The sequence below is a fragment of the Podarcis tiliguerta genome (assembly GCF_965153285.1).
Source record: "Podarcis tiliguerta genome assembly, chromosome: 13".
Taxonomy (NCBI): domain Eukaryota; kingdom Metazoa; phylum Chordata; class Lepidosauria; order Squamata; family Lacertidae; genus Podarcis; species Podarcis tiliguerta.
Window position 1 is genome coordinate 11,501,508 of NC_139546.1, and position 24,715 is coordinate 11,526,222.

The 24,715-nt window shown below is 48.1% G+C and overlaps 2 protein-coding genes across 3 annotated transcripts in view; one reads left to right on the forward strand and one right to left on the reverse strand.

Annotated features, from left to right (window-relative positions):
- The window catches only part of POLR1A (RNA polymerase I subunit A), a 43,589-nt gene extending 37,816 nt beyond the window's left edge, over nt 1-5,773 (reverse strand). Inside the window, exons 1-6 of the mRNA XM_083407380.1 lie at nt 5,652-5,773; nt 3,340-3,544; nt 2,648-2,797; nt 2,471-2,578; nt 368-453; nt 125-231 (exon numbers count right to left, since the gene is read on the reverse strand). Coding sequence (XP_083263506.1) covers nt 125-231; nt 368-453; nt 2,471-2,578; nt 2,648-2,797; nt 3,340-3,544; nt 5,652-5,728 — 733 coding nt within the window. The 5' untranslated portion in view covers nt 5,729-5,773. The remainder of the gene's footprint in view (nt 1-124; nt 232-367; nt 454-2,470; nt 2,579-2,647; nt 2,798-3,339; nt 3,545-5,651) is intronic.
- A 105-nt stretch (nt 5,774-5,878) lies between these two features.
- Nucleotides 5,879-24,715, forward strand: part of PTCD3 (pentatricopeptide repeat domain 3) — a 31,681-nt gene continuing 12,844 nt past the window's right edge. The window contains exons 1-11 of one of the 2 annotated variants that reach the window (XM_083407710.1): nt 5,879-6,012; nt 8,714-8,763; nt 9,095-9,134; nt 10,254-10,299; nt 11,864-11,932; nt 13,032-13,136; nt 18,173-18,296; nt 19,819-19,934; nt 20,752-20,819; nt 21,964-22,051; nt 22,170-22,230. In XM_083407710.1, coding sequence (XP_083263836.1) covers nt 5,918-6,012; nt 8,714-8,763; nt 9,095-9,134; nt 10,254-10,299; nt 11,864-11,932; nt 13,032-13,136; nt 18,173-18,296; nt 19,819-19,934; nt 20,752-20,819; nt 21,964-22,051; nt 22,170-22,230 — 862 coding nt within the window. In that variant the 5' untranslated portion in view covers nt 5,879-5,917. Of the gene's footprint in view, nt 6,013-6,073; nt 6,145-8,713; nt 8,764-9,094; nt 9,135-10,253; nt 10,300-11,863; nt 11,933-13,031; nt 13,137-18,172; nt 18,297-19,818; nt 19,935-20,751; nt 20,820-21,963; nt 22,052-22,169; nt 22,231-24,715 lie in introns of those variants that run through there. The other variant, XM_083407711.1, reaches the window with a different exon arrangement.

Here is a 24,715-nt window from a genome sequence, read left to right on the forward strand (position 1 = left end):
TTTTGAAATTTTGTTATGCTGAAATTGCTAATAATCTTTTTTAAAAAAATAAACAAAGGCTTTTAAAGTAAATGAGAAGTTATACTTTCTCTGAAAATACATTTCAATGCAACGACATACGTACTCGCTGCTTCCTCCACAACCACCTGTTTGCCTGACTTGATTACCGTGGTAGGGTAAGTTACAGTGAGCTTGCTGTTGTGCTCTTTTCGGACGAGCGATCTTCCCGCTCTTGAAGAAAGAGTAAAAAAGGACAACATTGCAATTGTTAAAAGCAGCGTACAGAATTTTAACAGTTATTGCTGGGGAGGGGAAAGAAACAGCCCTTATAAGGTTAATTGGCTTCTGATCAAATGGATATACTTACTTGCAGTTTGGGCATCTCTTTGAACCCATGTGCAATTTCCAAAACTGGGAGATCAGTTTGCTTCTATACTCGCATACGTTTTTTACCTAAAAGGGAAGAAATAACAGCTACATAATTCACTGTTGGCTTGCACAACTCCCAGTAGCCTACATATTAATCACTTTCAATTCAAACATTCATCATTCACGTAGGTGGTGGCAGTCTTCCACAAACACCAGCAAATGTAACGTAGAATTGGACCATCATGGTCCCAGCCATTTAGTGCAATTGCAACAATGATTATAACCATCATAACAGGATGGTTGCTGACCATACCTGTGATCACCTGGTTCCTTATTTCATTGCACTTAAAAGTTTCAAAACACATAAAATACATCCCATTACAGTGGTACCTCAGGTTAAGTACTTAATTCCTTCCGGAGATCCGTTCTTAACCTGAAACTGTTCTTAACCTGAAGCACCACTTTAGCTAATGGGGCATCCTGCTGCCACCGCGCTGCCGGAGCACGATTTCTGTTCTCATCCTGAAGCAAAGTTCTTAACCCAAGGTATTATTTCTGGGTTAGCGGAGTCTGTAACCTGAAAAGTCTGTAACCTGAAGCGTCTGTAACCCGAGGTACCACTGTACCAAACATTTTTGTTCTTGGGTTAAAAAAAGTTTTGACATTTCATAGTCACTACACTCAAGTACATTGATCCAAACAATTTTTATGCAGACTCTTTTCAATGTTTGAAATGCTGAGCCCAGAATATACCGTATTTTTCCGTGTATAAGACTATTTTTGGAAGAAAATTAAGAAAACACCCCTCAGCACTACCCATGTATAAGACGAGCCCCAATTTTAAACCTATTTTTTCAGTAAAAAAAACACCACCCTAGTCTTATACGGTAATACAAGACTAGGATGGATAAAAATTTATTGCACTGACACATACTCAGACATTACCTGAGTAGACTAAGACTAGCCACATAGTGCATTTAGTATATACTAAATTCTCTTTGATGCGCTGGTCTGTCAATGGACCCAAGGTGGGTTTTTTCCTGTTGTCAACATTTTGTCTCCCAGGTATATCATTTTTGCAGAGTTCATGCCTGATCTAGGCTGTCCAGATTGGGAGGTTAATATCTTCTCACTTTGACTACAGAGATATTACAAAAACAGTAGCTCTTGTGCTCACTATCCCCTTCCTCATCATTTTACTCAAGGATACCATTTGACTGATGGTTATCTAAGCAACTCAGCCCCTGCAACATCAAATTTCTATATCCTTACCTGTAGGTTTGTAGTGATTTAGCCCAAGGGTCTGTTCACCTGCCCTACTAACAATGCAATCCTTTGCAAGTGCCAGGTAAGTGTGCATAAGAATTCAGATGAACTATATTTCACTTTAACATGTTGTGATCTTATGGTGTGAAAGTTATTCAAGAGTTAATGGTATGGAAAATGATTTTTAAAACCATACCTGAGTTAATAGGAGAAAGAGATACAGTAATCCACAATTCACTTGGCTTCTACTAAAAGCTACCGTATTTTTTGCTCTATAAGACGCACCAGACCATAAGACGCACCTAGTTTTTGGAGGAGGAAAACAAGAAAAAAAATATTCTGAAACTCAGAAGCCAGACCAAGAAGAGGGATCACTGTGCAGCGAAAGCAGCGATCCCTCTTGCTGTTTTGGCTTCTGGGATAGCTGCGCAGCCTGCATTCGCTCCATAAGACACACACACATTTCCCCTTACTTTTTAGGAGGGAAAAAGTGAGTCCTATAGAGCAAAAAATACGGTAATTTTCTTTAAACAAGCAACAAGATATGTCTCCTACAGTTGTCAGCCGGCCGTTATGTTGCATTACTATGAGGCGTAGGAAGTTAAAAAAAAGCAATGCTTTGATTAATTTCATTTCCTATTTAAAATGAGTAAATCTGCCACTGCAAATTTTTCAAGAACTAGTCCAGAAGAGTGTTTACTCTAAGATAACCTCAAAACGGTAGGCACTTTAATAAAGAGGAATTGCAAGCTTGTCTCAAACATGGAAGCAAGAGCAGATTGCTTATTCAAAGCACCATAAATAGTGGTCTATAATACTGTTTCGTCTTACTTACGTGGGCACCATGTTCTCTGAATTGGTTATTTTGGAGCAATTCCTCTGTGTGCAAACTCAGCACTTCTTCCACATCTGCACCTGGTGCGTCTGCATTGTCATCTAAAAACTAAAATAAAGATTGAATTAGAAACATGCTGAATGCTCTCAGACAAAAACCAAGAGGAGCCAAACTTACCCTGCTTAGGACGGCCTCAAGATCATGGGCTGCTTGAAGCAACCCTACTTCCAGAAGCTTCAGCTGGTTAAGCAGTAAATGAATCACAGCCCGTGGACATGTCAGGTGGCCACAGCTCAAGCAGGAACCTCGTATCAAAAGGAATAATTTCTGAAGATAAAATAGTTTATTATCACACTACTAAATATTTCATTAAAGTTTCAAAGCGCTTTTCATATTTAATCTTCTTAAAATCCTTCCAATCCTTTGCAAGTGCAAAGTTCTACCCGGAAAGGTAGAACACTATGCCGTATTTTTCGCTCTATAGGATGCACCTTGTTTTAGAGGGGGAGAACAAGGGGAAAAAATTATCCCCCCCTCTGCGCAGCGCCCCTTCAGCGAAGCGGCAGGAGAAAAGGAGCCCCCTTCCATTTCTCCTCCCGCTTAGCTGAAGGGGCACCTACCCTTCAGCGAAAGGAACCCGAAGCCTCTGGAGCGCCGCACTCCAGAGGCTTCAGTGAAGGCAATCTTTAATTTTTGGAGGGGAAACTGTTCGTCTTATAAAGCGAAAAATACGGTAATTAACCAATGTGAAGTGTTCACACCATACATTTATTCTTCACACTGTGGTAACTACAACACTGAAGCAGCACAACCACCCACCCTGTAGAATCTAGAATATGAAAAATCAGGAATGTCATGCATATACTTACATCAAAAAAGAGAGGATTGTAGACAGTGAGGGGCAGTTCTATGTGACCCAGATGACCTGGGCAGTTGTTGAAGTCCTGCGTGCAAGTAGCACACACTTCTTTGTTGTCAGTTGGCCCCAAAGACAAATCGTACAGTCCATTTGGTGACGGAGTACCCGCATTATCCAGAAAAAGGGGGTTGGTTATAGATTTTACACTCAGATTCCTACACACAAAAAACAAAGTTAGATATGTAGCATCAAAGCCATTTTTGGGTTGCAGTTCCCTGAACTCCATGAGATTACAACTTTTTTTAATCGTGAAGTTAGGAGAGAGGAGAACTCACTACATGTTTGTGGTTTTGCAAATGGTACTAGTGTTGCCTGTATCAAACCTTTTTACCCATAAGAACGGCTATCAAAGATTTTGGGTTGTATCACACATTAATGCCCCCCAATGCTCTGGAGCAGATTTTGAGGGTACAGGGGGTAGGAGAGGAAGCAGACCCATTGTACTAGTGGAATTCTGCTTGCACAGAGGGGATTGTCCATTCAATAGCCTTTTTACTGGAACACTCCCAGCTGGAAGACCACAACAAGATATGTGACACAGAACTATTCTTCAATTGCCTCAAAGCAAACAACATTTCCAGCACAATGTTTTACTGTTTGCTGCTGCAACAAACTCTTGACAACTAGAAAGGTGGTCCAAGATGTAAACGGAGCAGGGGAATATGAATTTTAACAGCCCATTTTTACATCATTGTGTGTGTGTATGTGTATATATATATATATATATATATATATGTGTGTGTGTATATATATATGCGCTGTTAACAGCAGCACAACTGTATAGGCGAGAATTTTTTTAATGGGTATCTCTCCCATAGCTGAGGGACGCGGGTGGCGCTGTGGGTTAAACCACAGAGCCTAGGACTTGCCAATCAGAAGGTCGGCAGTTCGAATCCCCTCGACGGGGTGAGCTCTTGTTGCTTGGTCCCTGCTCCTGCCCACCTAGCAGTTCGAAAGCACGAAGTGCAAGTAGATAAATAGGTACCACTCCAGCGGGAAGGTAAATGGTGTTTCCGTGCGCTGCTCTGGTTCGCCAGAAGCGGCTTAGTCATGCTGGCTACATGACCCGGAAGCTGTACGCCAGCTCCCTCGGCCAATAAAGCAAGATGAGCACCGCAACCCCAGAGTTGGTCACGACTGGACCTAATGGTCAGGTACCTTTACTCCCATAGCTGAGTAGTATTGTACACAAATTATGGTACACGTTTTCCCCAACTGAATTGGCTTGCACTACATTCAAAGATGGTGCCAGCAGTCACGAAATTAAACCCTGGTTCTTGGGAGAAAAGCACTGACAAACCTAGACAGCATCTTAAAAAGCAAAGACATCACCAACAAAGGTCCGTATAGTTAAAGCTATGGTTTCCCCAGTAGTGATGTATGGAAGTGAGAGCTGGACCATAAAGAAGGCTGATCACCGAAGAATGGATGCTTTTGAATTATGGTGCTGGAGGAGACTCTTGAGAGTCCCATGGACTGCAAGAAGATCAAACCTATCCATTCTGAAGGAAATCAGCCCTGAGTGTTCACTGGAAGGACAGATCCTGAAGCTGAGGCTCCAGTACTTTGGCCACCTCATGAGAAGAGACCCTGGAAAAGACCCTGATGTTGGGAAAGATGGAGGGCACAAGGAGAAGGGGACGACAGAGGACGAGATGGTTGGACAGTGTTCTCAAAGCTACCAGCATGAGTTTGACCAAACTGTGGGAGGCAGTGGAAGACAGGAGTGCCTGGCGTGCTCTGGTCCATGGGGTCACGAAGAGTCGGACACGACTAAAGGACTAAACAACAACATATTCAGAGAATGCCTGTATCTGCACCAACAGCTCTGCTGGCACATCTGCAGTGGCACAAACAAAGTGATCTAGAATAACCAAAGGGGGGTCCCCAAAAGCACAGCGCAAATAAGAGTCAGATTTGCTACTAGCACCCCATAGTTGGGCATGTTGTTAGGCACACGATTCCTGCATCGCAGGGGGATTGGAGTAGATATTGGCTGGGGAGGGCGGGGTATAAATAAAAAATTATTATTATTATTATTTATTATCAGATGACCCTCGTGGTCCCCTCCAATCCTCGCTTCTCGGCCTTTCGGCTAAGATCACGCGTAGCACGTGTGCATCTACAACCCTTGACTCTCAATCTCAGGTTCGAGACCCACGTTGGGCAAAAAAAGTGCCTCGCAGGGGGTTGGCCTAGATGACCCTCGGGGGTCCCTTTCCAACTCTCTTAACGATCTTGCTACCCAGCTGCGGGGCGTACCGTATCTCCTCCTCCGTGTACATCCCGAACGACAGGCCCGTCAGCCGCCGCCACGGCGCCTCCTTCGCCGCCGCCATGGCCCCGGGAAGAGGGGTCGCCGCCCGCCGCCCCTGCGAGGAGGAGGAGGAAGAGGGACACGGGAAGCAGCCTGAGGGCGAGGGCCGCACGTGTGAAGAGGGGAAGAGGGGGAGGAGCAGGAGCGAAACGCCACTTCCTCCCCGGCTTCTCCTCCCTTTCCGCCCCGCGAAGGGCGGCGCAGCGTGGACATGGCGGCGCGGTGCCTGAGGCGGCTGGGCTTTCCGCGCCGTAGGCCGCTGCCGCACGCGGGCCAGCCGGCCTCGGGGGCGGGAAGGGGCGCCAGGTGAGGCGAGGGCGCGAAGCAAGCGGGCAGGGGGTGGACAGGCCTCCTTGGCAACGGACAGGCCGCCCTAGCAACGGCGAGGATGAAGCGCCCGGGGAGGGTGGAGAGGCCGGAGCGACCCCTCATGGAAATGTAGAGTCTGAAGGGACCCTGGTGGTCATCTAGCCCAACCCCCTGAGATGCAGGGAACTTTTTGCCTAACGTGACGCTCGAACCCGCGACCTTGAGGTTAAGACAGGCGCCCTCAAACTCGGCCCTCCAGCTGTTTTGGGACTACAGTTCCCATCATCCTTGACCACTGGGCCTGTTAGCTAGGGATCATGGGAGTTGTAGTCCGAAAACAGCTGGAGGGCCGAGTTTGGGGATGCCTGGGTTAAGAGTCTCAGGCTCCAGAAACGTAGAGTCAGAAGGCACCCTGGTGGTCACCTGTCCCTGTGATGCAGTATTCTTGTTGCCCAATGTGATACTCGAACCCGTGACCTTGAGGTTAAGAGTCTCAGGCTCCAGAAGCATAGAGTCGGAAGGGACCCTGGTGGTCATCCAGTCCAACCCGCCGTGATGCAGGATTTTTTTTGTCCAATGTGGGGCTCAAGCCCACAATCCCATAGGAGCGCAGGAAGCTGTTTTATTATTATGAATCGGACCACTGGCCCGCGCAGCTCAGCGTTGCCTACTACTCCGAAAGGCAGTGGGTCTCCAAGGGTTTCAGACAGGAGTCTCTCGTGGCCGACTCTGGGGTTGCGGCACTCATCTTGCTTTACTGGCCGAGGGAGCCGGCGTACAGCTTCCGAGTCATGTGGCCAGCATGACTAAGCTACTTCTGGCGAACCAGAGCACCGCACGGAAATGCCGTTTACCTTCCCACTGGAGTGGTACCTATTTATCTACTTGCACTTTGACGTGCTTTCGAACTGCTAGGAGCAGGGACTGAGCAATGGGAGCTCAGCCCGTCGCGGGGATTTGAACCACCAACCTTCCGATCGGCAAGCTGTAGGCTCTGTGGTTTAACCCACAGTGCCACCCGCGTCCCTTTAGCCCCCTTAGTGGCCCATTAATAAAACTACTACTAGGCTAGGGCATTTGCAAACCTGAGCAGGGTCCGGTGTGGTTTCACATTGGCTGCAGGACTGTGCGTTGGGATTTCCTGTATCGCAAGGGGGTTGGACTAGATGACCCTTGGGGTCCCTTCCGATTCTATGATTCTGTCTGGAGATGCCCTGGATTGACACCCCTAGGACCTTGCTGCGTGCAAGGCAGACGCTCTGATGTTGAAATAATAAGGCCAACCCCACCCTAAGTGTCTGGATGCAGGGAGAAGGTGCGTCTATATCTAGCTGGCTTTGGGGTTGAGAAGGGGCGGAGGAAGTGGGCAGTTGAACGATATTTTACTGTATTTTTCGCTCTATAGGATGCACTTTTCCCCCTTCAAAAATGAAGGGGAAATGTGTGTGCGTCCTATGGAGTGAAGAAGCCATAGCCCTGCGACCCTCTCCCGGCTGGAGAGGTGACGCTCGGCTATGGCAGCAGCCTCTCCGCTGCGCCTTTCTGCTGCTCTCTAACCTGCTCTTTGGGGCTGGTGGTGGGCTTCCCCCCGCCAGCCCCAAACAGCAGGTCGAAAGGAGCCTGGAGAGCAAGAGGGGTCGGTGTGCACTGACCCCTCTCGCTCTCCAGGCTTCCAAGGTAGCCGCCTGAACGCACCTTAAACGGCACCTTGTTTTAGAGGGGGAAAACAAGAGGGGGAAAATTCTCCCTCTCTCTGCGCAGTGCCTCCTGCTGCTTTGCTGAAGGGGCACTGGGCAGAGAGGGGGAGAATTTTTTTTTCTTGTTCTCCCCCCTCTAAAACAAGGTGCGTCCTATTGTCCGGTGCGTCCTATGGTGCGAAAGATACGGTATTTCTTTGCTGCAACTTCAAAGGTGTAGGTATTTTCTGTGGTGGGGTCTCTTTCTTTGTACAGTGGTACCTCTGGTTACATACGCTTCAGGTTACAGACTCCGCTAACCCAGAAATATTACGTCTGGTTAAGAACTTTGCTTCAGGATGAGAACAGAAATCGTGCTCCGGCGGTGTGGCAGCAACAGGAGGCCCCATTAGCTAAAGTGGTGCTTCAGGTTAAGAACCGTTTCAAGTTAAGAACGGACCTCCAAAACGAATTAAGTACTTAACCTGAGGTACCACTGTATTAGAATAATAGAATTGCAGAGTTGGAAGGAGCCCTGAGGTTAATATAGTCCAACTCTGAAATATCCAATACACTTTTGCCGATACAAAAATTGATGTCGGTAAGAACTTCGAACCAAGTCTCTAGCCCTCCTGGAAAGAAAGTTATGGGGCATAAGGTGCAGGTACTTTACCAGTGATTTCTGAAATTAGAAAAATATATCTTGTATATTTTTCTGGGTGCTGAGGAATGCTCCCTGTTGCTAGGGTCATTGTGTGTGTCTCTGTGTTTCGGAGAGAGAGAGTCATCTCCATAATAAAGACCAACAAGACATTGCTGACTTCCCATAGAAAGCAGGAGGTTTGGGGTGGTTGTCTCTATAGTTTTGTGTTATGCCACACACCCTTCATGATAGTCATTTTGTGCCTGGTACCTCCAGCACTCTCTGAAGATTTGAAATGTGCCTACTTGTCCAAAAATGTTAGTGACTCTGTGTGTGGTTTTAAGAATCCATGTTTCATGGATGCGTTTGATTTCCGTAGGCCCTGCTCAGGAAATGCAGCCCTTCAGAAAAAATCACCTAATCTTGAAGGTACAAGTATTTTTGTCACTAATTTTGAGCTCATAAAAACAACGCTTCACGACAGCGAAAAGTTTACTGTGCTTCCTTGAGAAAAGTGTGTGATTTAAAGCTTATTTCTGTGGGGAAATGTCTTCACTAAAAAAAAATTGGACTTCTATCTAAGTAAATGCAATTAGGATAAGGCTATTTGTAGAAAGTTTGATTTTGTTACAAGCAATGTTTCAGCTAAAGTGGCTATGCATATGAATAACTGTTTGCCGAATTAAAGCTTTCATAGTTGCAGTCTATTCAAATCTGCATATCCTTTACTAATGTAGTTGTAATAATGTTCTTTTCAAAGTTGACGAAGGAATTATTTCTCTTCCAAGAAAGAAAACCTGGTGAGTAGTTTCGTTTAATGCTTTATTTGAGAAATTTAGAGATGCTGTTGGACCCCGGCTCCATTTTCCCCAGCCACATGGCCAGAAAATGATGGAAGTTGCAGTCCTTCAATATCCGGAGAGCCACAGATTCCCATCCCTGTCTTAACAAGTTGGGAACATTGTATGGGAGGAGACAATCTCTTGGGTGTCCTGTTCCCAAATCATTTAAGGAGTAATAAGGTAAAGGTAAAGGGACCTCTGACCATGAGGTCCAGTCGTGGCCGACTCTGGGGTTGCGGCGCTCATCTCGCTTTATTGGCTGTGGGAGCTGGCATACAGCTTCCGGGTCATGTGGCCAGCATGACTAAGCTGCTTCTGGCGAACCAGAGCAGCACACAGAAACGCTGTTTACTTTCCCGCCGGAGCAGTACCTATTTATCTACTTGCACTTTGATGTGCTTTCGAACTGCTAGGTTGGCAGGATTAAGGAGTAATAGGCAGCGCTTATTATTGGAAGTTAAGAGGAAACAAGTATAGCTATTGTAAAATGAACTGATTTATTTCGGTCACTGAGTGTGCTATTGTAAAATGGATGGGGACCATCTTGGCCTGCCAGGGTTTCCCAGCTTTGCCCACAAGGCCATTTGCCCCCTGCAAACCATGACCACCTGCCCTTCAGCTGACATCACTGTCTTAAAAGGGGGGCGGAAGGGAGACTTGCAAAACCTTTCCCAAATCTGCCCCCTACTCACTTTTAGTTTGTGATTTCAGAGGCTAAAAGGGGAAGCACAAGGTGCCTTGGAAAAAGTTTTGTGAGCCTCCTCCAGTTCTTCTTTTAAGCCTCTTGATATCGGGGACTGGAGGAAGGGGAAGGTTCACAGAGCCATGCCTATCTGTTGCATTTGGCCCACAAGGCAGAGTCTGTAAATGTTATGGCCGGTGGAGTCAGGAAAATTCCCCAACCCTGACATAGATATTAAAAAGCAGGGGCGATAAGATAATATGGGGCAGAAGCCACGGAGGCACCACCTTCTGGAAATGCAAAACAGATACTGTGCTTCACTACTTCATAGTGGAAACACTTTAGTATGATAAGTTATATACTGGAAACTGAATATTTAATTTTCTTAAATTTAGGGATAAGTTAGCAGTTCTTCAAGCTCTTGCATCAACGGTAAAGAGGGTAAGTGCTTTTTTGAAATGATACAATACTTGGTTTCACCCCCCCATGTAAAACTCTCCCAGTAGTGCAAAATCACTCCCCCACCAAGTTTTCAAATATTGATTTTAATGCTACTGTCTGATAGAGGGCATGATGTGTGCATATTATTCTATTCAAACTGAAGCAAGCATATTATTCCAACAAAGTAATTTCGAGATCAAGAGTGCAAAAGTGATCTCAAATGGACTTTTGCACCAGTTTAGAATGATGTGCTTGGAGCACACAAGAGCTCATACAGTGGTACCTTTGGTTACGTACTTAATTTGTTCTGGAGGTCCGTTCTTAACCTGAAACTGTTCTTAACCTGAAGCACCACTTTAGGTAATGGGGCCTCCCGCTGCTGCCACGCCGCCATCACGCGATTTCTGTTCTCATCCTGAAGCAAAGTTCTTAACCCGAGGTACTATTTCTGGGTTATTTGAGTCTGTAACCTGAAGCGTATGTAACCTGAAGCATATTTAACCCGAGGTACCACTGTATTTTCTGCTCTCCTGCAAAAATCAGTAACAGTGCAGCATACAAGGATAATCCTTGAGTAGTGCCAACTGGAAAAATTCTTGCTGCGTTGGTGCATTTTTTATGGAGGAATAAGGCACCCTAAATAGTGCAATGCAGTGGTTTTCAAACAGTGTGCTATGGCACCCTGGGGTGCCTTGAATGATGGTCAGGGGTGCCGTGGGCAATACTGGCCTCTGTCCCTCTTTCCTTCCCTCCCTCCTCTGATTTTCTATTGAGTCTCTGCCTCCCAAGGCTTTTCACAGCTGTTAGTTGCAGCAGGACTGGCTACAAGCTCCACAGGCAAACGGTGCCTCTGGGACTGGCCAGGGGTTGCTTCCCAGGCCCCTGTGGGGCAGAGTGAGGAGGTGCCTTTATTTGGGGCAGGGGGGCAGCTCAGAGACCAGGGGCGGCAGAAGCAGCTGCCCAGAGGACTCCCAAGGAGAGGGGAGAGGAGAGGAGGCCGAGGGAACACTCCACAGGATGTTCAAAAAAGGGTGAGAGGCTGCCAGTTTTGCAGGCAAGGGGTGACATAACTGGGCTCCCGAGCCCCACAGGGCTGCCACAGAAAGAATGTAGTTGGTCAATGGAGCCATGGACTCAAAAAGGTTGAAAACCTCTGGTGTAATGAATGTATGGTTAATGCATAGTAAAAGTAATGCTGTATTGTTTTTAACACTCGATTGGAAGCTGCTCAGAGTGGCTGGGGAAACTCAGCCAGATGGGTGGGGTATAACTAATAAATTATTATTATTATTATTATTATTATTATTATTTCTTAGTGCAGAGGTTTTTGGTGTGTGTTGAAGCAAAATGTTTAAACACGATTTTTAACCTCAGCAATGCAGGAATAATAATAATAATAATAATAATAATAAATGTTATTTATATCCCGCCCTCCCCAGCCGAAGCCGGGCTCAGGGCGGGTAACAACACTAAAATAGTGCAACATTATAAAACAAGATGAATCTGTCATGTATCTTGTCAGTGCAAAAGCTACAATTTAAACGCTTCATCCTCCTTTATTCAGGATCCCACAGCTCCTAACTACATGTTTCAAGACGACCCGTATCTTATTCCTAGAACCACTACTGAGTTTGTAAGTAACTCTCTTAAAACTGATTTTGCTAGAAAAAAATGTTTAGTTAAAAGCACTTTAGTATGCATGAAAGATTCCGTTGCCACTTTCATTCTTGTAAGTGTGTTTTTAGGGTTGGGACGTTTTGTCAGCCAAATTGACAGTAAGGGGGCTGTTAAGGCTGTGTCTGAAGATGAAATGCTGGTTTTGTGTTGAATTCTGTGACAGATCACTTCATAGATTACTCCCCACCCCAAAATACTCTTCATGTAACAAAACACGGCAGCACAAGTTGTTTTGGGGTCTCAGGTGCAGGTAGTAGACAGCCTGCCTGCCTGCCTGTCCTGCACATTATATCTAATATTTGTGTATTAAGTCATACTCCTTAAACATCTGTGATATATTTTCAGAGGCTTGTATCCACCCAAGTCACCCCGTTAACACAAGAACTTCTGCCTGTACAACAGGACTTTCTCCACGTTCCTCCCAACCTGTTCTGGGTTTTCCCTCAACCCTCTGGAGCAGAGAAGAGGGAGAGAAAGTTTCATTGTGCAGGTAGAAGCCCATGAATGTAACAGGACAGCTTCATTGGGTACAGAACCAGAATTACTGCTTTTGTATTGAGGCAGTGGGGAGATAGCTCTCTTTAAATTCCCTACCTAGAAATATTTATCACTTCTCTCCCCCCTGCACCCAACCCATTTCTCATACGGACTCTTTCTTAACATTATCGACAAATGTAAAAGAAATTCCCTGGCTCAGGGTTCAAGGCCTAGTGGCAAGCCCCTCCATAAATAAATTGAGCAACACCACTTGTTTTCATCAAAAGCCCTGCCCATATTAAACTGACTGTCCCTGGTTTCTGGGGAGAAAAAGAGAGGTGCTTTCCTTTGCTTTTGCAAAAAGCACCAGCAGCATCTCACTGCTGCTTCCTGCAAAACAATATATATAATGATTGAAATGTGATGGTAAAAGCTTTAAAATGGAAATTTAACTTGATGGTAGTAAGAATGAGAGAGGAAAAGGACTAAATATTTGATTCAGAGGCCCTTTGGTAGTATCATGAATGATAACTTCTACTTTTAGTAAAGAAAATAATATGGATATATTCTTTTTCTAGCGTTTATTTTCCTTATCAAAAGAATCTGGGGAAAATGCAGCCAGATATATTCTTGACAAACATCCTAATCTTTTTGAGACTGACATAGCTGAACCTCATGTACCGGTAAGCTTTGTGTTTTTATTATCATACACATTAATTCTTGTTCTTAAGAAAAACGCCTGTGTCCTCTGAGCATTTCGTAAAATTATTCCATTGTCTTGAACACAGTTAGCAGAACTGAACTTGAATCTGCCATTGAAGGATCCTGCGTAGACAAACCTTTTTCTATGAGTTGTGACAGGAGTACGATAGAGAGCATCATGCACACCCTTGCCCTGGCCTTTGCCTGATCAAGTGCAGTGGTACCTCTGGATACGCACACCTCTGCTTGCATATCCTTCAGAATGCGAACGTGGCAAACCCAGAAGTACCGTATTTTTCGTCCTATAAGACGCACTTTTTCCCCTCCAAAAATGAAGGGGAAATGTGTGTGCGTCCTATGGGGCGAATGCACGCTTTCACTGAAGCCTGGAGAGCGAGAGGGGTCGGTGCGCACCGACCCCTCTCGCTCTCCAGGCTTCAGGAAGCTATCCGCAAGTCTTGCAAACCCGGCGGGAGGTCCCGCGGGCTGCCAAGGCTTGCGGGCAGCAGCCTGCAGCCCAAAAGCTCGGGGGACAGCGGGGAGGCGCAGTGCCACCACCCCGCTATTCCCCGACATGGTCTGGAGGCTGGCGGGGGGGAGAAGCAGGCTTGCTTCTCCCTCCTGCCAGCCCCACAACCTCGGAGGATAGCGGGGAGGCGGAGCACCGCCACCCCACTATTCCCCCACCTGATCTGGAGGCTGGCGGGGGGGAGAAGCAGGCTTGCTTTTCCCCCCTGCCAGCCCCACAACCTCGGAGGATAGCGGGGAGGTGGAGCACCGCCACCCCGCTATTCTCCGACATGATCTGGACGCTGGTGGGGGGGGGGGAGAGAGAAGCAGGCTTGCTTTTCCCCCCTGACAGCCCCACCACCTCGGAGGATAGCGGGGAGGCGGAGCACCGCCACCCCGCTATTCTCCAACATGATCTGGAGGCTGGCGGGGGGGGGGGGGGGAGAGAGAAGCAGGCTTCCTTTTCCCCCCTGACAGCCCCACAACCTCGGGGGATAGCGGGGAGGCGGAGCACCGCCACTCCACTATTCCCCCACCTGATCTGGAGGCTGGCGGGAGGGAGAAGCAGGCTTGCTTTTCCCCACTGACAGCCCCACAACCTCGGGGGATAGCGGGGAGGCGGAGCACCGCCACCCCGCTATTCCCCGACCTGATCTGGAGGCTGGTGGGGGGAGAAGCAGGCTTGCTTTTCCCCCCTGCCAGTCCCACAACCTCGGAGGATAGCGGGGAGGCGGAGCACCGCCACCCCGCTATTCCCCCACCTGATCTGGAGGCTGGCGGGGGAGGGGGGAGAAGCAGGCTTGCTTTTCCCCACTGACAGCCCCACAACCTCGGAGGATAGCGGGGAGGCGGAGCACCGCCACCCCACTATTCCCCCACCTGATCTGGAGGCTGGCGGGAGGGAGAAGCAGGCTTGCTTTTCCCCACTGACAGCCCCACAACCTCGGGGGATAGCGGGGAGGCGGAGCACCGCCACCCCACTATTCCCCCACCTGATCTGGAGGCTGGCGGGGGGGAGAAGCAGGCTTGCTTTTCCCCACTGACAGCCCCACAACCTCGGGGGATAGCGGGGAGGCGGAGCACCGCCACCCCGCTATTCCCCGACCTGATCTGGAGGCTGGCAGGGGGAGAAGCAGGCTTCCTTTTCCCCCCTGACAGCCCCACAACCTCGGAGGATAGCGGGGAGGCGGAGCACCGCCACCCCACTATTCCCCCACCTGATCTGGAGGCTGGCAGGGGGAGAAGCAGGCTTGCTTTTCCCCCCTGCCAGTCCCACAACCTCGGGGGATAGCGGGGAGGCGGAGCACCGCCACCCCGCTATTCCCCCACCTGATCTGGAGGCTGGCGGGGGAGGGGGGAGAAGCAGGCTTGCTTTTCCCCACTGACAGCCCCACAACCTCGGGGGATAGCGGGGAGGCGGAGCACCGCCACCCCGCTATTCCCCGACCTGATCTGGAGGCTGGCAGGGGGAGAAGCAGGCTTGCTTTTCCCCCCTGCCAGTCCCACAACCTCGGAGGATAGCGGGGAGGCGGAGCACCGCCACCCCGCTATTCTCCAACATGATCTGGAGGCTGGCGGGGGGGGGGGGAGAGAGAAGCAGGCTTCCTTTTTCCCCCTGACAGCCCCACAACCTCGGGGGATAGCGGGGAGGCGGAGCACCGCCACCCCACTATTCCCCCACCTGATCTGGAGGCTGGCGGGGGGGAGAAGCAGGCTTGCTTTTCCCCACTGACAGCCCCACAACCTCGGGGGATAGCGGGGAGGCGGAGCACCGCCACCCCGCTATTCCCCGACCTGATCTGGAGGCTGGCAGGGGGAGAAGCAGGCTTCCTTTTCCCCCCTGACAGCCCCACAACCTCGGAGGATAGCGGGGAGGCGGAGCACCGCCACCCCACTATTCCCCCACCTGATCTGGAGGCTGGCAGGGGGAGAAGCAGGCTTGCTTTTCCCCCCTGCCAGTCCCACAACCTCGGGGGATAGCGGGGAGGCGGAGCACCGCCACCCCGCTATTCCCCGACCTGATCTGGAGGCTGGCAGGGGGAGAAGCAGGCTTGCTTTTCCCCCCTGCCAGTCCCACAACCTCGGAGGATAGCGGGGAGGCGGAGCACCGCCACCCCGCTATTCTCCAACATGATCTGGAGGCTGGCGGGGGGGGGGGGGAGAGAGAAGCAGGCTTCCTTTTTCCCCCTGACAGCCCCACAACCTCGGGGGATAGCGGGGAGGCGGAGCACCGCCACCCCACTATTCCCCCACCTGATCTGGAGGCTGGCGGGGGGGAGAAGCAGGCTTGCTTTTCCCCACTGACAGCCCCACAACCTCGGGGGATAGCGGGGAGGCGGAGCACCGCCACCCCGCTATTCCCCGACCTGATCTGGAGGCTGGCAGGGGGAGAAGCAGGCTTCCTTTTCCCCCCTGACAGCCCCACAACCTCGGAGGATAGCGGGGAGGCGGAGCACCGCCACCCCACTATTCCCCCACCTGATCTGGAGGCTGGCAGGGGGAGAAGCAGGCTTGCTTTTCCCCCCTGCCAGTCCCACAACCTCGGGGGATAGCGGGGAGGCGGAGCACCGCCACCCCGCTATTCCCCGACCTGATCTGGAGGCTGGCAGGGGGAGAAGCAGGCTTCCTTTTCCCCCCTGACAGCCCCACAACCTCGGAGGATAGCGGGGAGGCGGAGCACCGCCACCCCGCTATTCCCCGACCTGATCTGGAGGCTGGCAGGGGGAGAAGCAGGCTTGCTTTTCCCCCCTGCCAGTCCCACAACCTCGGAGGATAGCGGGGAGGCGGAGCACCGCCACCCCGCTATTCTCCAACATGATCTGGAGGCTGGCGGGGGGGGGGGGAGAGAGAAGCAGGCTTCCTTTTTCCCCCTGACAGCCCCACAACCTCGGGGGATAGCGGGGAGGCGGAGCACCGCCACCCCACTATTCCCCCACCTGATCTGGAGGCTGGCGGGGGGGAGAAGCAGGCTTGCTTTTCCCCACTGACAGCCCCACAACCTCGGGGGATAGCGGGGAGGCGGAGCACCGCCACCCCGCTATTCCCCGACCTGATCTGGAGGCTGGCAGGGGGAGAAGCAGGCTTCCTTTTCCCCCCTGACAGCCCCACAACCTCGGAGGATAGCGGGGAGGCGGAGCACCGCCACCCCACTATTCCCCCACCTGATCTGGAGGCTGGCAGGGGGAGAAGCAGGCTTGCTTTTCCCCCCTGCCAGTCCCACAACCTCGGGGGATAGCGGGGAGGCGGAGCACCGCCACCCCGCTATTCCCCGACCTGATCTGGAGGCTGGCAGGGGGAGAAGCAGGCTTCCTTTTCCCCCCTGACAGCCCCACAACCTCGGAGGATAGCGGGGAGGCGGAGCACCGCCACCCCACTATTCCCCCACCTGATCTGGAGGCTGGCAGGGGGAGAAGCAGGCTTGCTTTTCCCCCCTGCCAGTCCCACAACCTCGGGGGATAGCGGGGAGGCGGAGCACCGCCACCCCGCTATTCCCCCACCTGATCTGGAGGCTGGCGGGGGAGGGGGGAGAAGCCAACTTGCTTTTCCCCACTGACAGCCCCACAACCTCGGAGGATAGCGGGGAGGCGGAGCACCGCCTCCCCGCTATTCCCCGACCTGATCTGGAGGCTGGGGGGGGGGGGGAGAGAAGCAAGCCTGCTTCTCCCCCCCCCCCAGCCCCACAACCTCGGGGGACAGCGGGGTAAGCCGCTGCCCCACGGAGGCTAGAGAGGCTGTCCCTGAAGGCAGAAGAGGGAGACGGTGCGGTCCGTCTCCCTCTTCTAGCTTGTGTATGGCTGCGCAAACCTGGGGGGGAAATAAAAAATTTTTTCTTGATTTCCCCCCCAAAAAACTAGGTGCGTCCTATGGGCCGGTGCGTCCTATAGGGCGAAAAATACGGTATTTTTCCGGGTTTTGCCGTGCACGCATGTGCAGAAGCGCTCTATGCGGTAGACTCGTAATCTGGTGAACCGGGTTCGCGTCCCCGCTCCTCTACATGGAGCTGCTGGGTGACCTTGGGCTAGTCACACTTCTCTGAAGTCTCTCAGCCCCACTCACCTCACAGAGTGTTTGCTGTGGGGGAGGAAGGGAAAGGAGATTGTTGGCAGCTTTGAGACTCCTTAGGGTTGTGATAAAGTGGGATATCAAATCCCAACTCCTCTTCTTCTCTACCGCGCCGCATGCATGTGCACAACAGGAAACTTTGGATGCGAATTCCTCAGGATCCTACCGGAGCTCCGGAGGTACCACTGCATTGCTGTGTTGGCTATAAATGCTAATCTGGACTTAAACGGAAAACAAAGCAATTAAAAGGCGATAAAGGGCACAATCACTCCTCCATTTTTTTCAAGACAGACAAGGGGCTGGTGTGTGTGGAAGGTGGAGTGGATTTTTTGCACCTTTGTTGTAGATCCAAAGAAATGCTTATTAGACACTAGAGGAAACACTTATGAATTCCCTTTTCTTTAGATCATCTGAAAACAGTTGCCTTCTTTCCCCCTTATTTTAGTGTCTCATGCCAGAAAAATTGCCATTGCAACTTGAAGAAGTGGGTGAGGATGCACTTAAGTATCAGATCCGTTTCAGAAAACTAAAAGCTTCGGTGGACATGTATGATCAACTCATGCAAGCAGGTACCAGCTAAAGCTACAATCCTATACCCCCTTCTTGGCAGAAGGGCCTACTGAACTCCATAGGATTGCACTGTGAAATTACTTGGAGCACTTGGCTGAAGCTGTTATGAAATGTGGTTGGTGTTTCCTATACTGAAGTGTAGAACTATTCTCTGCTAAAACTTCTCCAAAACACTAGGTCTGACAAAAAGGCTAATTCATTTGTAACACCATCTGAGAACTGAGGAGGGAGGGAGGCACCTTGTTTCAGACCTTCACAGTTTCTCCTTCGTCAGCCACCAGAGCTGAAAACTATGAGAGTCAGCTCCAACAGCCCAAGGAGGAAGCTCTGACTCATAGAAGATTCTGCAGCAGAGATGCAGTTCCATCTGATAATTAGGTGGAAATGCATGTTTCTCTGTTTTATAAACAAAGATTATACTGCTTAATATAATAAGTGGTACCTTGGGTTAGGGACGTGGGTGGCGCTGTGGGTAAAAGCCTCAGCGGCTAGGGCTTGCCAATCGAAAGGTCGGCGGTTCGAATCCCCGCGGCGGGGTGCGCTCCCATTGCTCGGTCCCAGCGCCTGCCAACCTAGCAGTTCGAAAGCACCCCCGGGTGCAAGTAGATAAATAGGGACCACTTACTAGCGGGAAGGTAAACGGCGTTTCCGTGTGCTGCGCTGGCTCGCCAGATGCAGCTTGTCACGCTGGCCACGTGACCCGGAAGTGTCTCCGGACAGCGCTGGCCCCCGGCCTCTTGAGTGAGATGGGCGCACAACCCTAGAGTCTGTCAAGACTGGCCCGTACGGGCAGGGGTACCTTTACCTTTTTACCTTGGGTTAAGTACTTAATTCGTTCCGGAGGTCTGTTCTTAACCTGAAACTGTTCTTAACCTGAAGCACCACTTTAGCTAATGGGCCTTCTGCTGCTGGAGCACAATTTCTGTTCTCATCCTGAAGCAAAGTTCTTAACCCGAGGTACTATTTCTGGGTTAGCGGAGTCTGTAACCTGAAGCGTATGTAACCCGAGGTACCACTGTAATCTCTTAAGTGGTTTACATAAACAGTAAAAATTTAACAATATTCAATCAAATTTCCTAACAGCTAGATTTAACATGAGATAAAAACGCAACACGACTGGATGTCACAAATAAAACTGAGCACTGTACAAGACAAAAAAAAGTTAAAGAGTCCAGGAAATCTTGGGTAGATCCATAAGAGGCATTTAAAAGTGATTACTGATTTAGGGCAATTTTTAAATGTTGTTGTACTTTTATTCTTATGTAAATTTCTTAGATTTTATATTGAGCAGTGTTAGCAAAATAACGCTCTGAAGGATAGTTCACACACATGTCCATATCTTGATAACTGCATCGTATTTGCAGCTGTTACATCACAGGACATTATATTGCCTGATACAAAAAAAAAATTGATACTTGTCCATAAAGACAGTTCACATGTTCTGCTCAAAGACATTGAGCTCCAAGTGATGTAATGCACATGTGAGCTAGCTAGAAACCTGGCTTCCTCCCCCATCTGCAGGAACTTCTGTATCTCTGGAGACATCAAACAGCCTTCTTGATCTCCTATGTTTTTATGGCGATAGAGAACCTGATCAGCTGAACTCTACTGAAAATAACAGCAAATTGGAAGAACTGGTAAGCAAGTATGGTGGAGGGTGGATGTTGTTTCACCCAGATAGTATCGTATTTTTCGCTCCATAAGATGCACCTAGTTTTTAGAGGAGGAAAGGGGGAAAGCACTGTTTTTTGAGGATCAGCTTAAAGTTGTGCAGCTTCTTTTGCAAAGGGGAAAACCCCCTTTTTTGAGGATCAGCTCACAGTTGTGTACCTTCTTTTGCAAAGAGGAAAAGCCCCGTTTTTTTGAAGATCAGCTCAAAGTTTTTATGGTTTTCAACTCACAGTTCTGCAGCTTCTTTAGGAAAGGGAGTTGTTTCTACAGCTTAAAGACAGATAATCTAATCAGCCAGTCACATGTCGCTGGGGAAACAAACAGCCTCCGTCTGCAGAACATTTAACAATGGAGGTCTGGGCAAGGGGCCGGGGCCAGAAAGGGAGCCAGCAATCGACCACACATTCGCACAGACATTTCCCCTTACTTTTTAGGAGGAAAAAAGTGTGTCTTATGGAGCGAAAAATACGGTATATAACATTACAGAAAATAGGACCTGAAATAAGATCAAGTTATTTCTAAATCACTGTGATGTGTCTGTAATCTCAGAGATGGAGTGCTTGAGAGGGAAGAAAGCGCCCACCTTTTCACGTGTTTCCATAGGAACTCCTGCCAGCTTTCACCCGAGGGGGGAATATTAAAACTGCTGTCAAGATATCTAGCTCTCTGATTACTCTTTGTGCCAGTCCTGCATGCTAACTTAGATAAAATGCTTTCTAAGCTTTTGAATGCAGAGGTGATTCTGGCATGCTAGTAAGACTGATGCTGGAAATCTTGTTGCAGGAGGAAGCTTCAGAAGAAAGGAAAAAAAGGAGAAACTGGCAGAATGGGAACCGTGGGCTTAAGTGGAGGTATGAAAAATGACACCAATTCCTTGTTATATACCGTATTTTTCGCTCTACAAGACGCACCAGACCACAAGACGCACCTAGTTTTTGGAGGAGGAAAACAAGAAGAAAAAAATATTCTGAATCACAGAAGCCAGAACAGCAAGAGGGATCGCTGCGCAGTGAAAGCAGCAATCCCTCTTGCTGTTCTGGCTTCTGTGATAGCTGCACAGCCTGCATTCGCTCCATAAGACGCACACACATTTCCCCTTACTTTTTAGAAGGGAGAAGGTTAGTCTTATAGAGCAAAAAATACGGTATTTATCTGTACTTGTATTAGGTAGTCCAGAATATGTTTTCTATGCCGTTTAGCCCTTTTAAAAAAAGATTAATTGTGGGGCAAGGAATATTCAGACCACATCGTGGTAGGTAAGAGTATAAGCATGGTGTACTGTTTAATCCTCCGAGTAAATTCTCAGTTTTATTTATTTAAAATGTTTATAGTCTTCCCTTTATCCAAAGATCTCATGGCGTGGGAACAATACAACTTCATTTAAATTGGAAAATCCATAGCAAGTAAAAACTATAAAATTCACGCTACGGTTTATCAAGTTTTGCAAACGTCTTTTTGATTTCCCAGCAATCAGATGCAATTCTGATGCACGGAACTGTGACCAAAATGTGAGCAGACTTTTAAAAATATCATGTATAACATTCCTGAAATGCCCTAGATAGCTGAATATTAAGGATACTTTTCTGGGGAAATTGTGAAAGACTTTTTGGCATATACTCATAAAAATGTGTATACTGAATGTGCAGCAAGACAGCTTTCATGTCCTCAGGTACATGATAAAGCAACAGAAGAATGACTATACTCATACTTGATTGACCATCTGTGCCATGGTGTCTAAATTTGCAGATTTGGTGCCATGTATTTGCAGATTTTTATCCATGTTGCCTGAAATGTATAGTCTTTGCAGTTCCTGATTTTAAGGTTGCATTGTATCTTGCGCAACAATGGGTGCAATCCAACTAAGTTTGGATTTTAATAAAAAACTGATACGGCTTCCAAAAAAAATAAAAATACACAGTGTGCATGCTTTTGAGAAGGTGTAAAAGTATATTGATATAAATCACGTTGATACAAGTAATGTTTTCCAATTAACAGGGAGAACAATAACGCTGAAAGAATATTTAACCTAATGCCAGAAAAAAATGCACATTCGTATTGTGCAATGATCAGAGGAATGGTGAAGGTACAGTTGTAACATTATTCCGCACTTGCTTCTGTTATTTCTCCAGATTAATATATTGGTTTTCCTAAATTTATTCTAATTCTAAAAATCTAACTCTTTCCCCTCCATATCCTTCCAGCATAGAGCAGCTGCAAAAGCTTTTGACATGTACACCGACTTATTGAATAACAGGCTTAAGGGTAAGTTCTAGGATTTTTAAATATACATATATTCCACACATCACATGGTTGAAACTGTACACCTAATGACTCGGTCCTGCCTTTGTAGTATATGCGGTGCAAGATAAGGCATGGTGTGGAATAATAATAGTAGTAGTAGTAATAATAATAATAATAATAATAATAATAATAATAATAATAATTTTTATTTATACCCCGCCCTCCCCAGCCATGGCCGTGCCCAGGGCGGCTAACAAGCAATAATAAAAACAAATTGAATGAATACAACTTAAAAACAAAATTAAAATACAACATTAAAATATTGCAACCTCATCGCAGGAGGAGAAAGGAAAAGAAAAAAGAAAGAGGGGGAGGGAATCAAATTGGCTCCCAGCCAAAGGCCAGGCGGAACAACTCTGTCTTACAGGCCCTGCGGAAAGAAATCAGATCCTGCAGGGCCCTGGTCTCATGAGGCAGAGCGTTCCACCAGGCCGGAGCCAGAGTTGAAAAGGCCCTGGCTCTGGTTGAAGCCAATCTAACTTCCTTAGGGCCCGGGACCACTAGGGTGTTGCTATTTATGGACCTTGAGGCTCTCCGTGGGGCATAACGGGAGAGGCGGTCCCGTAGGTACAAGGGTCCTAGGCCATGAAGGGCTTTAAAGGTCAAAACCAGCACCTTAAATCAGGCAGAGAGAAGTTTTCTCTGTCTCGCTATTCCATCTCATGCTGGAACCCAGGGCCATCCACTGAAGCCGAACGCTGGAAGATTCAGGGCAGACAAAAGTACTTCACATAATGGACTTCGTTCCTAAAAGATGTAGTGACGGGCACCATCTTGGATGGCTTTAAAAGGATCCTTTAGCTGAGATTCCTGCATTGCAGGGGGCTGGGCTGGATGACCCCTGGGGTCCCTTCCAACTCTACAAATTCTATGATTCCATGAAAAGAGGATTGGACAAATTCATGGACTTTCAGAAGGCAGTATTCTTCCTACATGCTGAGAATGGCATGTGGGAAGAATGAATGAATGAATTTATTAATACGGTCACAGACCAGCTTCAACACACACAATATCACAAATCATAAAAATATCAGAAATACAAGGGACAATTTGACAATGACAAGGATTTAAATATAAAAATTAAAATTAATTGTTAACGTGCCCCCTGTAACTAACATTTAGGGGATTGGGCATTGTGGGATACCACTTGCTTCCTGCGATTGATTGCAGACGCACAGAATTTAGCTACATTTAATGTAATCTTGGGCTTCTTGTCCTCTAGCAGTAGTTTTAGGCTATGGTATTCCGATTCTTTCCTAAACTTTTGCAAAACAGGTGTAATAAAAGTCAAACGTATATCCTCATAAAGACGACAACGTAATAGTACATGTGAAGCAGTTTCAACTTCCAATGAGCCACAAGGACAGACCCGTGTTATGTATGGTTTACCCTCAAATCTGCCCTGAAGTAAGGCAGAAGGGAGAACGTTAAATCTGGCGAGGGTAAAAGACCATCTGTATTTGGGTATCTGTAGACCTGACAGATAGTTAGCTGGAGAGAAACCTCTCCCAATGGGAAGAATGCCTTTTGGAGGCTTTCCATGGGCATTTGGTTGGCTTCAGGATACCCAACAGTGTCAACTGTACTAGAACTTTCAGTGGTGCTTTCAGCGTCACACTCAATGTCAGAATCTACATCTGTGTTGGCATTGATGGGGAAACTCTGGAGAACCTTTCTCTCCTGTCGTGTAGGGCATTCTACATTCCTAGTAACGATCACTGTCAGAATCAGGCAATAAAACTCTGTGCTGACCTTTCTCATAACCCATGAAAATGCCCTGTGCACCTTTTGCACTTTGGGGTTTTTCTACCCATATGTGAGACCCGGAAACCTGTAAGAAGATTTTCCCTGGAACAGTTTCTCAAAAGGAGAACTTTCCATACCTGCTGAAACCTTTCTTACACATGTCTCATGCTCTCAGACACTCACATGATATAAGCAAACATTGTGTCACTGCTGGAGCAGCACAGGTGGATAAAAATCCTAACAAGATAGGCCTTTGTTCTGATCCAGCAGGACCCCATATTAAGTTTATTATTATTATTATTAATAATAATAATAATAATAATAATAATAATACCCCACCCATCTGGCTGAGTTTTCCCAGCCACTCTGGGCTGCTCCCAGCAGAATAGTAAAAACACGATAAAACATCAAACATGAAAAACTTCCCTAAACAGGGCTGCCTTCAGATGTCTTCTAAAAGTCAGATAGTAGTTTATCTGCTTGACATCTGACAGGAGGGCGCTCCACAGAGCAGGCGCCACTACCGAGAAGGACCTCTGTCTCGTTCCCTGTATCTTCACTTCTCGCAGGGAGGGAACCGCCAGAAGGCCCTCAGAGCTGGGCCTCAGTTTCCAGCTTACTGTGCTTTGGTATGCCCCACGGAGGACCTTAAGGTCTGCAAATAATAACACCCTGAAGATCCCAGGCCCCAGGGAGATTA